The sequence below is a fragment of the Lycium ferocissimum genome, chromosome 2, assembly GCF_029784015.1.
Source record: "Lycium ferocissimum isolate CSIRO_LF1 chromosome 2, AGI_CSIRO_Lferr_CH_V1, whole genome shotgun sequence".
In the NCBI taxonomy this organism is placed as follows: domain Eukaryota; kingdom Viridiplantae; phylum Streptophyta; class Magnoliopsida; order Solanales; family Solanaceae; genus Lycium; species Lycium ferocissimum.
In genome coordinates this window covers 50709498-50726748 of record NC_081343.1, presented here as the reverse complement: position 1 = coordinate 50726748, position 17251 = coordinate 50709498, and the positions used below count along the sequence as shown (strand labels likewise).

At 34.2% G+C, this 17251-nt stretch overlaps 2 protein-coding genes across 3 annotated transcripts; one reads left to right on the top strand and one right to left on the bottom strand.

Annotated features, from left to right (window-relative positions):
- The first annotated feature begins 6141 nt into the window (after nt 1-6141).
- On the top strand, nt 6142-13388 carry LOC132043315 (subtilisin-like protease SBT5.6). The gene is made up of 9 exons (XM_059433816.1): nt 6142-6349; nt 6433-6625; nt 7245-7424; nt 8364-8475; nt 10954-11515; nt 11714-11811; nt 11894-12251; nt 12346-12559; nt 12667-13388. Exons 1-9 carry the CDS (start codon nt 6275-6277, stop codon nt 13200-13202), a joined length of 2328 nt encoding a protein of 775 aa, XP_059289799.1. The 5' UTR covers nt 6142-6274; the 3' UTR covers nt 13203-13388.
- Nucleotides 13389-13438: 50 nt separating this feature from the next.
- On the bottom strand, nt 13439-16520 carry LOC132043323 (pentatricopeptide repeat-containing protein At4g18975, chloroplastic). Of its 2 annotated transcripts, XM_059433827.1 has the most exons (7): nt 16298-16520; nt 16130-16211; nt 15968-16038; nt 15426-15519; nt 15154-15297; nt 14323-14535; nt 13439-14142 (listed from the first exon to the last, which is right to left on the bottom strand). In XM_059433827.1, the coding sequence occupies exons 2-7, from the start codon at nt 16208-16210 to the stop codon at nt 13957-13959; spliced, it is 789 nt and encodes a 262-aa protein (XP_059289810.1). In that variant the 5' UTR covers nt 16211; nt 16298-16520; the 3' UTR covers nt 13439-13956. The 2 variants fall into 2 exon arrangements, with proteins under 2 accessions (XP_059289810.1, XP_059289818.1); XM_059433835.1 differs by lacking the exon at nt 16298-16520 and having other exon boundaries at nt 16130-16233.
- Nucleotides 16521-17251: the final 731 nt, after the last annotated feature.

Sequence of the window (17251 nt, the reverse complement as noted above, 5' to 3'; positions counted from 1 at the left end):
AGTGATTGACATTTTATTGTGTGTAATTGTATCTGTAGATACCTTTTAATTAGATGTTGTTACCAGGAAAATGAAGGAGAATATTATAATTTTTTTTTTTTGAAAAATGTCTAATATTTAGCCACGGTTAAACCGTAGCTAATTTATATTCTGATAAATTCTGAAATGTATATATTAGCCACAGTTTAGGTGTGGGTAATCACAAATTCCAACATATAATTCTTTTTTCAGCTGCAAATATTACCCATGAAGAAACCGTGGCCAAACATACATATGACTGTGGCTAAAAAGATGTTGCCACGGACGCAAAAACCGTGGCTATTTTGCTTGCGACGCCCCTGTTGGGCACGACACCAACCGTGGCTAACTAACCGTGGTTATACAGCTTTAGCCACGGGTTAGGTACACTTTGGCCACGGTTTTGACCGTGGCTAATTGGCGCTTTTTTTGTAGTGATATATATATTAATATACATATACAATTAGATCTTTCTCTAACGATCATCCTCTATAACAATATTTTACTATAATGGCCAAACATTTTTCGGGACCGATTGCTCATATTATATTATATTATATTATAAATTCTTCATAACAATATTTTGCTATGGCAACCAAAAAAATATGCTGACCATGACGACACCGTTATAGAAAAAGTTTGATTGTATATTACTTGCCTAAAAATTTCTGACTTCATCATTTTTTTTTTTTTTTGCCAAGACCCATACACCTTAAAATTGTGTACATGAGGTGGATATTTGTCTAGACCTCCTGAGTAAGGAGATGGATGAAAATTTCATCCTTATACAAATATATTATATGACCTAGATCGACTAGAGTCTTAAGTTAGTGCTATCTACACCGTTTTAAATATGAATGAGAAGTATGTTCCTATAGTGAGAAGTACAAGAAGTTGTACAAAGAAAAAAAGACAAAGAAGTGCAAAGAGTTTGAGCTAAACAAGTACTCCCTCCGATTCCGAAAGAGTGTCTACTTGCCAAAGCAGAAATGAATTAATCTTATTTTTTTATATTTGCCCTTATTAAATGTTAAGTGACCAAATCTCAATACCTATTTAATTAGGAACAGTTTAGTCAAATTACCTATTTCTATTTAGAAATTAATATTTTTTTAAGGGGCGCGTAAATGGTTAATGGGCACTCTTTTTTAACAAAACTCTACTTGGGCAGTAAAATAACCTTATTGAAGAAAAAGGTTCTTCCCAGTTAATTGGTTTACACATGGTTTTAACTTTCGGAAAAGGGTCAAATATACCCTGTACTATGAGAAAAGGTTTAAATATACTCTCGTTATATTTTTGGTTCAAATATACCCCTGTTGTTATACTATTGGCTTAAATATACCCCTCCTCTGTTAAGTTTGTCCAAGGTGGATCCAACCATACATGACACTAATATTTTTGATGAGGTGGATGCCACGTGGCATGCCACCTCAGCGCCCCTAACCCATTTTATCCCTCCCCTCTATTTATTCTTCCACTATTAAAATTTTCTTCCCATCCACCATCATTACCGCCGCCACCATGAGAAGTATGATTTGGAAAACATTTCCTTCTGACTTGACGCGTTAATGATTCGCAAAATTGGGTATAAGTGAATCTTGCATCTCAAAAATATTCTTAAGTGCAACATTAATGAACTACTGGAAGATGTTAAACTCCATGTAATGTAGTTTGGTTTGAGATCTAGCCGGACACTGTTTAATTGTCATGCTGGATATTTAACTTGAAGGTGACAAGTTTATTTTTCAATTAATTAAAATGATATTATAGAGATCACTTTTGATTTATCATTTAATTTTAATTTAATTAAGATGTCCACGTTGTGTACCAGCCAATAGTGTTGGGATATATATACTATTAACCATGTGTTTGGATATAGTATTTATTATAGAACAATTATTTATTCATTGTTTAATAAAGAATTAAATAGATCATGTACTAGTATGTGTGTCCTTTACTTATATAGTAGATGATTTAGTGTATAGAGTTTAGCTTATACACGGAAGATTAAATCGTCTTCCCTTATAAGTATAAAATTTATGTTCACAATCGAAGATGGAAATTGGACAAAGCCATTTGTATGATTGTAGCACAAGATTAATATAATGTATCTTCATTATGGGAACGGTGTAGTTCCGTCTTCTTGTGCTAAGTACATTTTTGTATGTATTGAACGGACCAAGTAGAGATAAGTGTTTTTGTATTGAATATATAAAATAAATTCTCTAGTTCATTAAATGTACTTATATATAATTATTATGATCAATGTGATTTGTTCATTATTTTGATTTATTAAAAGGTACGACTCAATTGCGGGTCTATGTATTCCTGGTAAATTGGATAATGGCAAATTACATTTGTGAAATAATAATTAGTTGATAGAATCCGTGTCTCGACTTTGAGATTGGTGATACCCTTTATGGATGCTTATAAGTCTCATGTGAAAACCCTGCGGGTGGATTTTGTATCCATCACATGATGTAAGTTAGCGAAAATATAAAGGATTAAATTAGTCGATGAATTAAATTGTCGATAATTTAATTTATTTGATTGGTGTCCGTAATTTTAACACGGGAGTTAAATAAGTTTTTAATGAAGGATTTCGAAATTAAACGAGAGGAGTACAATTACGATTTTCTAGTGGAATAAATTGTAATTTATTGTGGTAGGATTAATTCATTCATATTCCGAATTAATACCACAATAGGAAGCCTCGTTATTAAATCTTGTCCTCTCAAAAATATTCTAGAACAAGGAAAATAAAAGGAAAAATAATATCCTTGGTGGGTTAGGAAAGGGCTACACGTTTTTCTTGCTAGGGTTTACCCTAAAAACGTGTGTATATAAAAAAAGCCATCGAACCCTAAGTGATCATTGTTCTTTAGCCGAATACTTGCCACTCAAGTATTACGTTCATAGAACTTCGGATACACGGAAGACCGTGAACCGGAGGATGAACGCGTGGATGGTTTTTGCTCGTGCTTGAAGGCTAGATTCGAGGTTGCATTCACGCTTCAAGAGATAAGTATCAATTTTATGTTTGATTAATATCTTGATTATGTGTTGTCTATATTACGCAAGTTCGATCCCCGGCTATTTGCTTCCGCTGCGTATGCCTGTATTCCATCAAATAGTTCCTAACAAATTAAACAAGCGATGATTTTATTAACATCACATCTCATGTTTTGCTCGGTTGTGACTCGTGATATTTTCCATTTTCCGTTCGTCTGTTGGCAGCGGTAATGGTGGTGGAGGGAAAGGAAATTTTAATGGTAGAAGAATAAATAGAGCGGAGGGGTAAAATGGGTTAGGGGTGCTGAGGTAGCATGCCACATGACATCCACCTCATCAAATATTAGTGTCACGTATAATTGGATGTCCACCTTGGACAAACTTAAGGGAGGAGAGGTATATTTGAGCCAATAATATAACGGCAGGGGCATATTTGGACCCAAAGTATAACGAGAGATATATTTAAACATTTTCTCATAGTACAGGAATATATTTGGCCCTTTCCCGTTTAATTTTTTGTTGATAATATTCACGAGCTATATATTTTCTCAATTTTTTTTTGTTATTGAGAAAAGGATATGCACTGAAGATGATCAGTGTTATCAAGCGACTGATTTGATTGATGACATAGGAGCTTGATGGCTTTTCATAGTTCCCAGCAAATCACAGATGACAAACATTGTATAAGCAGCACTACATTTTTTGTCTCCATTAACCACCACTGCATGACATTATTATTAAATAAATGCTGAATAGATTTAACATCCTTTTTAGAACAACAATTAATCATGGAGGGCCCATGAAAGCCAAATCTCATGATATAATTATCAATAGGAAGTCTTTAATTAATTTCTTCTAATAGTTTCATCATAAAGAATGACAGTTCAAACGTGCCAGATTTTCTTCCCTCTTAAGGTAATATTATTTGCTTTTCTATAAATGTTATATGTGCTTCTCTTCTTTTTAGTCGTGTAAAAAGCACTTAACCATTTCTAAACTGTCCCTAAATGTCATTTAAGGTGAAGTATCCACTTTTGAATCGTTTTTATCTAATTAACCTTTTCTCATTTCTTTCTTGTGCTCGTTTAATCTACTCTTTCTTGTGTTATTTTATTTTTAGAAGTCCTTTATTACAGACAAACTTGACAGTCAACTCATTCTTCTTTCATAAATATCTGTTAAGAATGGAAAGTGACCTCGACATATTGGCATAATTATATGTATTCAGCTGGAATTGACATTTACTTTTTCACCTTCGCAAAAACAAAAATACCCAAAACTCAATTTTCGAAATTTTAGACAAGCCATTCGTTGCAAAATTTCCCGGACAAAAGAAATTATTACTTTATTAAAATTAACTTTAGAATACAGTGCCATTCATTTATAAGATATACGCCATACGTTTCATCCTTTCTATATAGTTAATTTGCATCATATGATGAGCGCTTAAAAATGACAAAATTAATGTAACTTCAAATAAGAGTAACGGCGTTACTGGAAGCACATCAATTATTTGTGAGATTAAATTAGAAAGGTGTTTAATACAATTAAAGCTAAAATATAAATTGCTATCTCTTTCTTTCAAATTATGTTCATTGAATTTTTGGAAGATTATGGGAAATTATATAAATGTCTGTTTGATGTTAAGTTGAGATTAGATCAATTTTTTTTATTTTTTTGTTAAGGAAATCCCCAGCCGTTATCCTTTAGGTGCGCATTTGGAGTAGCACGCTTCACTTATCTGATAGGCTCACAAACCACACGGGAGAGATATAACATCTAGGCGAGCAGTTTCTTAATGCGACGATCGTCGACTAAGAAGAGATCTGGCAGGTGAGGGGATCCCAGGTCTCCTACGTGGGAAATCATTCACCCAACCAACTCAGCCAACCCTTGTGGGTAAGAGTAGATCAATTTACTAATAAGCTTTCCCTTTGACTTTACGTTGCACTTTATCTTTGTCGTTATAACGTATAAGATTTTAGTCTAAAATGTTTAGCTTTGATTCCGTAGAAGAATTAAAGTGATCTCAACAATGTGAATGGTCTGATAATTAATCAAGGGAACAGATTGAAAACTGATTTAATATATTTCTGTTGTTCCTTTTGTTTTAGAATAAAACACAAATAAAAAACATTAAGCAGTGAAAACGTGGGTTTATGTAAATTTTATAGAAGGTAATTTTTGGTTTAAAAAGACATTGATTCTTAATAAAAATAAAACAGAGTCACTAATAACATACTCACTCTGTCCTAATTTATGTGATCTTTTAACTTCTAAGATTGACTGCGTAACTTGACCAACATTTTAAGATGTATTTTTTCACCAAATTGATATGAGAAAAATTCTGAACTTATAATCTTTTAAATGTAGTTTTCAAATATATAAATTTTAATGTTAAAATATTTAGTTAATCTAATCCAATTTAACTTCAAAGTTTAGTCAAATTGACTCTCGAAAAGCGAAAAGTATTACATAAATTGGGACGGAGGGAATATAACACAGTAAAGAAAAAAAAAAATATGCAACATACATTTCACAAGTTTTCAACACTAAAATTACGAAATAATTGAAATTTCAACTATAGTACAATGTCACGAGTTCAAATGTATTCACCTTAGTCGTGACTCGTGCGGTCGTGCCTTTGGCTTTCCCTATCACTCTTTTAACTTTGTTAAAAAGGAAAAAAGAATAAAAAAGTTACACTGGTCATTTAAACTGAGGCAGATAAATCTAACTTTATGTCATGGTTATTTATACATGTATACATATAATACCATTAATTCATAGTGTTTATTTTTATGATAAATACATCAACTATAGAATTCTAATTCAAATAGAGCTCTCATTACTTTGGATTCTCACACTCTTCCGCTATTTTATTTAGTAGTATCCAATCCCCTTATTCATATATAGAAATCAAATCCGAAATTCTATAACTCAAACCATAGAACTGAGAAATAATTAACCTTTGATACGTATCAATAATTGTATCTTAACGTCATTTAAATGACCATATTACCCTTTTAGATAGAGATTCTCTAGGTCCACAAAAAGGTTTAAAAAAGACAATTTCTTTGGAAGTAAAGCCTCTTTCTACAACCGAAAGAAGATAGAAATATTCATTCATCTCCAACCAAGATTCTACAACCCCTTTAGCTATAAATACCCATTTTATTTAGCCTATAACACTTCACTATTCCTATACTCCAATATACTAATCATTGTATTTTCGTTAACTATGAATTCTTTTTCTACATTCTCTTTTCTTCTTCTCCTTCTGCTTCCCTTCTTGGCTTCATGTCATGGAAAAGAGGTACCACTATATTTAATAATTCTCCTTTCTCATTGATTCTTTCTTCAAAATCTTTAGATATGATGTGTTTTTTTCCTTTGTAGGTTTATATAGTGTATTTTGGAGGGCATAATGGGGAGAAAGCATTGCATGAGATTGAAGAGAACCATCACTCCTATCTATTGTCAGTGAAGAAAAGTGAAGAAGAAGCCAGATCTTCTCTTATTTACAGTTACAAACACAGCATCAATGGCTTTGCTGCCCTTCTCACCCCTCAAGAAGCCTCCAAATTATCTGGTATGCTTTAACATGACAAGAATCCATCTTTTTAAAAGGAGTTAAAGTAATATAAACGGATAATTTTCAGTTACAGCACGTGATTATTCACCGTATATTTGGCTTGATATGAAGAGTGACACATTGATAGGCAGTGGTGGAGCCAGGATTTTCAGTTAAAAAAGTTAAGTAGATTTTTTTTCCACTTATCTACACAATGTAATTTTCTAGCAAATAGAAGACAATTGACACCTCTTGAAAAGGGCGCTCACCACGAGTTGTAGGTTAACTTAATCTGATAGTATAAAAATTTCTTTTTACTAGTGTATATAAGAGAGAAAAATTTAAAGGCATGTATTATGTTAGAAAACTCATGTTGTCCGTATAGAGATTGAGGAAACAATTCCCTTCAAGATACAACATAACTCATGTTTATACCTTCGGATTTTTCTTACTCTATGTCAAGAGAGTCCTTATATTTATAGAACTTTAAGAGATAGTCATGTTTTTTCATGTTTAAGAGATAGTCATAGTCATATTTTTTCACGAACAGATGTGTCTAGTCAATTTAAGACCTCTTTGTATTACAAACTATCTAACAATTAGAACTTGCCTTATGTATAATTTTGAATGTGTACAGAGTTGGAAGAAGTGGTATCAGTGTATAAAAGTGAACCAAGGAAATACAGTCTGCATACAACAAGGTCATGGGAATTTTCTGGAGTTGAAGAGTTGGTGACACCAAATTCCTTGAAGAAGGATGACTTGTTAATGAAAGCCAGTTATGGCAAAGATGTCATTATTGGCGTTCTTGACAGCGGTACATTATATACTACAGTATACTTATTTGCTTCCCATTATTTCCAACATTGCAAAAAATTTCCCCTTGTTTAAAGTTTAAACGTATTTCCAATAAGGACATCGTAATCTAGTGTGTTATTATCTTTTCTCTAATTAGTGATTCAGACAATCTTATCAGTAAGACATTGTACAACAGAAAGAAATAATAACACGTGACTTTTGGGCAACCTGTGTCAACCTATATTGTCAAAATTCAACTTTTTAAGTGGTTTAGGCCGCGAAGGTAGATTCAGAGTTCAAGTTTCCAATTCTAATCCTTTTAAATTAATGAATTCTAAATTAATAATTTATCTATATTAAATTAATTTTTAAGACAAATACTATTCTGGACCAAATTATAAGCTATTGGGTTCGATGTCGAACCCGTACCTCTCTCAGTATTTTGAGGCTTTACTTCCTACCTAATTTAATATTTACTTTGTAATATTTGCTAGAGGAGTAAGCCTATTGGATAATAATTATTCTATTTCAAAATGAATACTATGATTTATAGACATATATAAGGTCATTTTTCCAGAAGCCTCGTACTAAAGGGTGTCGAAAGTTTAACATGTACCGTTTCCGCCCCAATTTATGTGATATAGTTTGATTAGGCACGGAGTTTAAGAAAGAAATGAAGACTTTTGGAACTTGTGGTCTAAAATAAATCATAAATATTTGTGTGATTGTAAATTATTTCATTAAGGGTAAAAGAGGAAGTTTAATACTACCAAATTATTTCTAAATATAGAATATATCATTCTTTTTTAGACAGACTGAAAAAGAGAGTGCATCATATAAATTGGGACAGAGGGAGTAACTGTTTATACATTTATTATTAGATTATCATTAATTGACCAGCCTGATACTAATCATTGTTTTAAGTATGATTTTATGCGATGAATGTTCTCCACTACAGGGCTATGGCCAGAATCTAAGAGCTTTAGTGATGAAGGGATGGGACCAATTCCAAAGTCATGGAAAGGAATCTGCCAATCTGGAGATGCTTTCAACTCTTCAAACTGTAATAAGTGAGTGTAAATATTCCTCTCTTTACTTTTCCTTTTCCTCCTTGTTTTCTTCCTCTTTTTACCTTATCCTTTTTTTTTCATTTTTATAATCTGGATGATGTAATGTATACCTATTTTACAATGATTAATGTTGATTTTTGGCCGATCATGGGTAAGAAAATCTTCAGGTGCTCAATAAACCTTGGGTTTTTTTTTTTTTTTTTTTTTTTTGAGTTAATAGTAAAAAACACGCTTAAACTATCATTTTTTGATGAGTTTCATACCTTAACTATCCATTGTTCCCTTTACCTACCTAAATTATTACTCTCTTTGTATTAAAATACACCTCGATGTTGAGTTGGTCAAATATTTGTTTCCAATCCACAACAGACGCGTGGAGGCCAACTCAACATCGAGGTGCATTTTAATACGAAGGGAGTGATATATAGTTTAGATAGGTAAATGAAATAGTGGATATTTGATGTGGGAAACTCATGAAAAGATGATAGTTTAGGTGTACTATACACGACACATCTTTGATTGGCTGAATATTATATAGTAGCAAATTGTTAGGTATCCCTTTATGTTTTTATTGAATAACCTTATTAAATTTGATTAGTAGGCTTAAGGAACCTATCATCAAGTTTTATACCATATGATGCCTTGATTATCCAATTTTGGCATTTCCTGAAAATGAAGTGTTGGGCATTTATTTCTTGTCTCTTATTACATTGACCTAACTTCGTTTAATTATTGTGTTTATAAAACATGCATGCATTATATATCTCGTAAAGAAAAGGTTAATTAAGCCAATTTCAAGGGTTCTAGAACTTGTCGTTTGTCTCATATCCATACTACCCTTAAACCCTTCTAAAAATTACTTTAAAAGCAATTAAAAAAGAAAAAGAACAGATTACACCGTGTTACTTATAAAATCTTGTACCTCTCTAAAGAGTTGAAGAGATAGTTTTTATAGAAGGACAGGACCCATTGGGTCTCCATCACTCCATGCCTGTCCTTTGGTGACCTCTGGAATTCAGTGTAATAATTTCAATATTGTCCATTTCAATCAAACCAAGAGAAATCATGCTGACAAGTTGCTAATTGTTTTTTGGATTCTTGTTTTGCCATCTTGTGAACTTTGTATCCTTTCGATGCCCTAGTTGTGCAGTACTTTGTTTTTTTTGCATCTCATCTATGGTTAAAGTGAAATCCAAAATGAAATTTTGGGACGCCCTTGCTTCCAGTTTTGCACGTATTATTCTCAATGGTAGTCAATATTAATATTATTCATTTTGACTTGCTAACTTCCATGCAGCAACTGCTTTTGACCTTTAGAAAGTTGCTGAAATACTACTACCACCATAGAAGGATATTTCGTTTGCTAGCTAGTGTCGAGTCATAAAAAGAGCACTATCATATGTCGAGGCCTTTCGCCTAGAAGTATTAATTAATTAAACTTTTGAAGTTTCTTTTCCACTGAGGGGTGCCAGGTTGGGGAGAAGTGGGCCTTATTATCCCGTTCTTGTCCTTGTATACTACCCACCTTTTTTCAGTGGGCGTTTGGCCATAAAAATTATTCACTTTTTTTCAAAAAAAATTTCACTTTTTTTACTTTTAGCGTTTGGCCATAAAAATTATTCACTTTTTTCTAAGTTGTATTCGAATACCAAAACAAAAAAAACTTATTTTTCAAAATTTTTTCACTTTTTTACACTACATTTCACCAAAAACTACAATTTCAAAAACTTACCAAACACAACTCCAACTCCAAAATTCCAAAAAAAATGAAATATTTTTTGGTATTTGTGGCCAAACGGCACACAGTATTAGGAGTATGATATAGAAAGAACGCAGCCTTGTCTTCTATGATATAGAAAGAACACAGCCTTGTCTTCCCTTTTTTTAAGCCTGGGTTCATCAACCATTATATACAATTAAAAAAATATTCACAAAATATATTCACCTTGTATATAAAATGTAATTTTCGGCAAAAGCGTTAGAATCTCTCTAACTCCACCCTTGGGGGAGGGGTGGGAGCCTGGGAGGAATGAGTGAATGACCTTAATTTTGTCATATTTTTGTTTCCCTTATACAAACTATACATGCTACCATAAAGTATCCAATTTGAAATGCGGTATATATTTTTCCTCTATTTATTAGTCTCTGATCCTCTCATGCAATTTCTTCTCTCTAGAAGAAAAATATTTTGTTCATGCCTTCATGGTGATTGATAGGGGGTGGGCATCACGTCTTTCTATATCTTGTCCTAATCATCTGAGGCAGATCGGATGTGCGTTCTGTGAGCTCAATTGAACTAATTTGTTTTGGATTCAAACTATGCATACTACATTTGCTAAAAACACTAATTTGTAATTTACATAAGATAAGAGTACACTCATTCTGAATTCACCGACTCCAGATTATTAATTCATCTCAAGATTTGACATTAGAACTTTTAATTTACTCTCCTATGCTACTTTGGGACTTCTCTTTCAGGAAAATAATTGGAGCTAGGTACTACATAAAAGGTTACGAACAATATTATGGCGCTCTAAACCGAACCTTAGATTATCGATCTCCACGAGACAAGGATGGACATGGAACTCATACATCATCAACAGCAGGAGGCAAAATGGTTCCAAATGTCTCAGCTATTGGTGGCTTTGCATCAGGCACAGCCTCAGGTGGTGCACCCCTCGCGCGGCTCGCAATGTACAAAGTCTGCTGGGCTATTCCAAGGGCGAGGAAAGAAGATGGGAACACTTGCTTTGATGAAGACATGTTAGCTGCCCTGGATGATGCTATTGCAGATGGTGTTGATGTTATTAGCATTTCCATTGGGACAAAAGAACCTCAGCCATTTGATCAAGATAGCATTGCAATTGGTGCACTTCATGCTGTGAAGAAAAATATTGTTGTATCTTGCAGTGCTGGAAATTCAGGACCTGCACCTTCTACATTGTCTAATACAGCTCCCTGGATTATCACTGTTGGTGCTAGTAGTGTTGACAGAACATTCTTGTCACCTGTCGTCCTAGGAAATGGCAAGAAATTTATGGTGAGCCAAAAGTATTACACATATAACAACAGAAAACATGAGTGGAAAAGAACATGATAATCTATTCAATTTTCGATTACTCTTTCATCTAAAATGATGAAAACACTAGGATTAGAACATTTTTCTTATATCTATTTGTTTGGTTTTATTCGAATGAAACTGAAGCCGTCCTTCGTTTTGTATGTTTTGCTTATTCAGGGACAAACAGTTACACCTTACAAGCTGAAGAAGAAGATGTACCATCTAGTTTATGCAGGACAAGTGATCAACAGTAACGTAACCAAAGATTTAGCAGGGTACTTTCCTTCCTTCCAAGTTTCAATACTTTTATTGGTGATTATATCAAACTCTATGTGAACTTTTGCAAAAACATTTCAGGCAATGCTTACCAGGTTCTCTTTCGCCGAAAAAGGCCAAGGGGAAAATAGTAATATGCTTGAGAGGGAATGGAACAAGAGTAGGGAAGGGTGGAGAGGTGAAAAGGGCAGGAGGAATTGGTTACATTCTAGGAAATAGTAAAGTAAATGGGGCTGAATTAGCAGCTGATGCTCATCTTCTTCCAGCCACAGCGGTGGACTATAAAAGTGCAGTTCAGATTCTCAACTACATCAATTCTACAAAGTCCCCTGTTGCTTATATAGTCCCAAGTAAAACAGTTTTGCATACTAAACCAGCACCGTACATGGCTTCATTCACCAGCAGAGGTCCAAGTGCAGTTGCACCTGATATCCTCAAGGTCAGAATTTACACAATAAACATAAGACACTTACCTGATTTATGGTTTATGCATCCTCATCTACATTCTATTCTTATTTGGGTTTTTTCCACAGCCGGATATCACGGCACCAGGGCTGAATATATTGGCAGCATGGAGTGGCGCATCATCCCCCACAAAGCTAGACATCGATGATCGTGTAGTTGAGTATAACATAATCTCAGGTACTTCCATGTCTTGCCCTCATGTTGGTGGTGCCGCCGCACTTTTGAAGGCTATGCATCCTACTTGGAGCAGTGCTGCAATAAGATCAGCTCTCATAACCTCAGGTACCTCTTAATTCCTTTTGAATTTAACTTATACACATTGATGAAGTTAACTCCTTTTGTGTCTATAATTTTGTACTCTACACTGATTTAATCGCTTATATTTTCAGCTGGATTAACAAATAATATTGGTAAGCAAATAACTGATGCATCTGGGAAGCCAGCAGATCCATTCCAGTTCGGAGGAGGGCATTTCAGGCCATCAAAAGCAGCAGATCCTGGACTTGTCTACGATGCTTCTTACCAAGACTATCTTCTCTTCCTTTGCGCCTCTGGTGTTAAGGATCTTGACAAATCCTTCATGTGTCCTAAGAAATCACATTCGCCTAGAGACCTAAATTACCCATCTCTGGCAATTCCTAATCTCAATGGCACTGTGACCGTTAGCAGAAGATTGACCAATGTTGGTGCACCAAAGAGTGTTTACTTTGCCAGTGCCAAACCTCCATTGGGATTCTCTGTTGAGATTTCACCCCCCGTCTTGTCATTTAAGCACGTTGGCTCCAAGAGGACGTTCACTATCACAGTGAAAGCTCACAGTGACGAGATGGACAGTATTCCGAAAGATCAGTATGTATTTGGATGGTATTCCTGGAATGATGGAATCCATAATGTTAGGAGTCCAATTGCAGTAAAATTGGCATAAATCCTCTAACCCATAGCAGTATAGGTATATAGTGCTCTGTTCCTCTGTTTTCCCTCATTTGGTGCACATAACTTTCCCTTAGTTACTTTTGAAGCCAAGATATCTCTCTAAAAAAATAATGCATTTCTCATTTCTATCTTTATTATGAAGTGTCGGTGTGAACTCGCTTCCCAGTCATTATACTCATCCCTGCTGTAGTACTTTGAGAATGTACATGAAAGATGCGTGTCACAGCCAACAAGAAACTGAAATTCAAGATTTAATCATTACATGAATGCTTCGAAACCATTAATAGTTGAACAGAAGGTATCTGTACATGAAATTTAGATACAACTTATGTTAAAACATAAACTAAACAACCTCCATACTAAACAACCTCCATAACCAAACTTTCTACTGAAGAGCCCAATGAAATCAGTATAACAGGGAAAATCCCATCCACTATAAAGTGTAGTATGGTTTGCTCGTCTTGCTTCCACAAAAGAATGAGGTTACAATTTCATCAATCTTGTTAACCTCCAATTATGTGCTGCATCATCAGCCAAGTAGTCTTTGTATTCAAGACACAATCTCACCAGGGATATATATCAACACGAGTACAGCAACTTGGATTTTCTCGGACATGAATATTTTCCAGCATGTACAATATCAGCCAACTACGTACTAGTCTCACCCACCCATGCAACGCATAGAAACAAAACAAATGCAGCAGAGAAAGACTATGCATCTGAGCTAACCTATAGAATAGGTTTATTCATTCCACGTCTCTCCTCACTCTTGCTCTTTCACCATTGAAATGGATATATTTCCATCTGCTTTGATACCTTTTGAGAACCAGTTTTTGCTTATCTTCTTGGCCTAACATCTGGAAGGCTCTTGCAACTCTTCTCACTGTATCTTCATCGGGTTTTACCCCTAACTCCTCCATGTCTGCAAACACCTGAAATATTCAAGAAGCATGCTTCAAGAAAACAGAATCAAGACTTTCTACAGTAAAGGAATCCCTTACGAAAAGATAGAAGAGAGAATGATCCACAGCATCAGGCTTCTCTGCAGGTAAGGAACTGAACAAACAAATATACTTGCACAACTAGGAAACAGGCAAACAAGTATCAGTTACCTCAACTATCTTGTCTGGCACATGATGATGATCATACAATGAAATCATCCTGGAGAAGAGCCGTTTTGAAACAGACCGCGTGCTTGTATGCAAAATCATATTCCATAACGTTTCTGCTTCATCTACCCTATTGTCCATATCAAATGCCAGTAGAAGTGTATCATAGGTTGCCATTGTTGCTCCTTGACCTTTGCTCAACATCCACTTAGCAACCTAAGCGTAGAGTGTTAGAGAGGGCAAGCATTATTTAGTGACAAATGGCTGTTCTGAAAAACTTCAGTACCCAGTCAAACTAGTCACCATGATATGTCTAACAATTAAGATTCACATATACTCAACTAGACGAACTTCTCATTTCTACCAAGCGGATTTAAATGTGTCGTGACAGTTCAGAGTTAAACTAAATGTCAGTGTCATCAAGTTCAGTTTCTACTTCCATGTAGCCAGTAGTCAATACATTCGAATGATACTTATAAAATTGATTATGAACCACAACTACATCAAGGTGGATAGCAGATGTTGATTGAGTAATGACAAGAGATGAATAACATTTCCACACAACTGAGAAAATTAAAAGTGCAATTGCATCAGAGTTCTTCGTCTTGCAAATTCAAGAGGAAATGGTAAAAGGAAAGAAGCCGAAGCAGAGCCATCTTGTACTTAAGTCAATTCAATAAGTAGTTGAATGTGATACTTATGAAGTTAAGACGAGGCTTGTTGAAAAATAATATTTATCAGTACAGAGCTTCAGAATTTATCAAGGCAAGAAGCTATCAAATATAGGCCATTGTCCATGCTAAAAGTAATAAACAAGGTTCCCAAGCATCGTACTTGAATTACTCGTTTCCACAGCCGCTGTTTCCTTAAGATTCTTAGAGCCTTAGCAGCTGCAATCAATGGAAACTCTGTCTCCCATGCAATCCATTTATCTAATGCACCATAAACAGACTCTTTCTCATTTGGAAGTCCAGAGATCTGTCCATTTACAGATCACAAAGAAACAGAAGGTTGCGTCAGAAATACGTCTACTGCAGGTATAACAGAAAATACACCTTTCAGCATACAACTATACTGATTAGCAAGAATAATTTGACAAAACTTACAATCCGAACAAGATTCAGCGCTTTTTGACCAGATCCAGCAGATTCTCTTTTCTTCCATAGGTGATGTTCTACTTTTCCAGGCTTCTGAACTTTCCTGCATCAGCACCCAGAATAACTTTTTCTTTTTGATAATGGTAACAAGTTTTACAACTATGATTACACAAGTTGTGTGGTCAAGCCTAAAAGTTAGAATTACAAGATGGTTCCTTACACCTATCTAAATGTAATGTAAAGCATCAAAAATACTTTCTGCCTCTGCTATACATTCTTGTTTACACCAAAAATAAAACCGGACTAGACAATTCATTTTCAACTTCTGGCTGGAGCTTCCTTTGTCCTCAACTTATAGAAGATTTAAAAATAAAAAATAAAAAAAAATTAACATGAATCAGCTTGAGATAATAGTCCATGAAATATACTCAATTACTTCAAGAAAAGAAGTAATCTATCATAAAATTGACCAACCTATACACACAGTGATACAGATGAAAAATAAAATATGATTCGGTTTTCAAACAAATGTGTTAATTAGTGTTACTTACTTCTGATTAGCAGCATCAGAGATAGTAAGAGAAAGTTCACCCTGCTGTTTAATAACAGATGTTACATTTAACTGCATATCATAGTACAACCTTAGACACTGAACAATAATAGTAATCTGTCTTAAAAAAAAAAAAGTCAAGAAAGGAGCATTTCACTCTAACCTTTTTCGATAACCGGGATGAGTTTATTCCCTTTAGCAAAATGTTGCAATTGAAGAACTCAAATTGTAGAGAAGCTCCCATTCTAACACAGCACTTTCTAAAAATCAAAACTCTCAAAATCAAGAATGGTTCTTAACAAAATTTGTAACTCAAAACTATATGCATTACCTAACATATCAGTAGAAACAAACTGAATATATGCAGCAAGAAAGTATCATCTGTTTCTATTTTTCATAGATAAGCTTAAAATTGAGAAGAAAAAGATATAGATATAGCATCCATAAATTCTAAAAAGCTAATCCTTTTCTTTCTTTTTGATTTTTATTTTTGGCAACAGAATTCTGTGCTACATAAATCAAGTAATTTTGAAAAATAATATTAGGGTCTTTTTTTTTGTTAAGCTCTATTATCGTCCTATCAAATTGGCGGGTCGGAATTAAATGGAGTTTGAGATCCGAATTTGAACTATTTGGGTTACCGAATTTTGGGCCTTTATAAGCTGGATTGTAGAAGGTCCAACCCTTGTAACCAAAAGGGGGCCCATTGTGTTCTTATTTTTTGGTCTTTTTTCTTATAATTTCATGCATTCTTTTTGTTTTTATTTTATTTTCACTTTTATTTACATTTAGGTATGTTTTAAGGCATGCAAAACAATTTTATTCCTTATTCACGCGTCAATAATTGTTTGAGGGAGTAACAATTATAAAAAAGTTCAGTACATGGGGATAATTAAGACTAGACATAGTTTAAGAGGGATTTGAATAAAACGCGCTAAATTTAGGGATTCTTTAGGTATTCTGTCTATTTTATTCCTTTGTCTTCACTAGGAATCTCTGGAATGTATTCTTATCTTCATTTTGTTTATGTCGGAAGTAGGTATGAACTGTGAACTCGTCAGATACTAGTCTTTGCCTCATTTTGGGTCATGGCAAACAAAAGAAAAATCCTCTTGCATGTATGATTTAGTTCTCTTTGGTTCTCTAGTCCTTTTTGTATAGTTAAATGCTCTAAGAAATTTCTTATATCTAAATAGCCGAGCAAATTAAATAAATATGAACGGGATTTAGAAAAGAAATTGAGAAGACGATGGAGTATAGTTAGGACTAGATGCGGCAAAATGGG

Coding starts and splice junctions, on each gene's coding strand:
- LOC132043315 (XM_059433816.1), top strand. CDS start 6,275: ATGAATTCTTTTTCTACATTCTCTTTTCTTCTTCTCCTTCTGCTTCCC. Junction 11,516..11,713: donor GAAATGGCAAGAAATTTATG/GTGAGCCAAAAG, acceptor TTGCTTATTCAG/GGACAAACAGTTACACCTTA. Junction 12,252..12,345: donor TTGCACCTGATATCCTCAAG/GTCAGAATTTAC, acceptor TTTTTTCCACAG/CCGGATATCACGGCACCAGG.
- LOC132043323 (XM_059433827.1), bottom strand. CDS start 16,210: ATGGGAGCTTCTCTACAATTTGAGTTCTTCAATTGCAACATTTTGCTA. Junction 15,298..15,425: donor CGCTGAATCTTGTTCGGATT/GTAAGTTTTGTC, acceptor GTAAATGGACAG/ATCTCTGGACTTCCAAATGA. Junction 14,143..14,322: donor TGCCAGACAAGATAGTTGAG/GTAACTGATACT, acceptor TGAATATTTCAG/GTGTTTGCAGACATGGAGGA.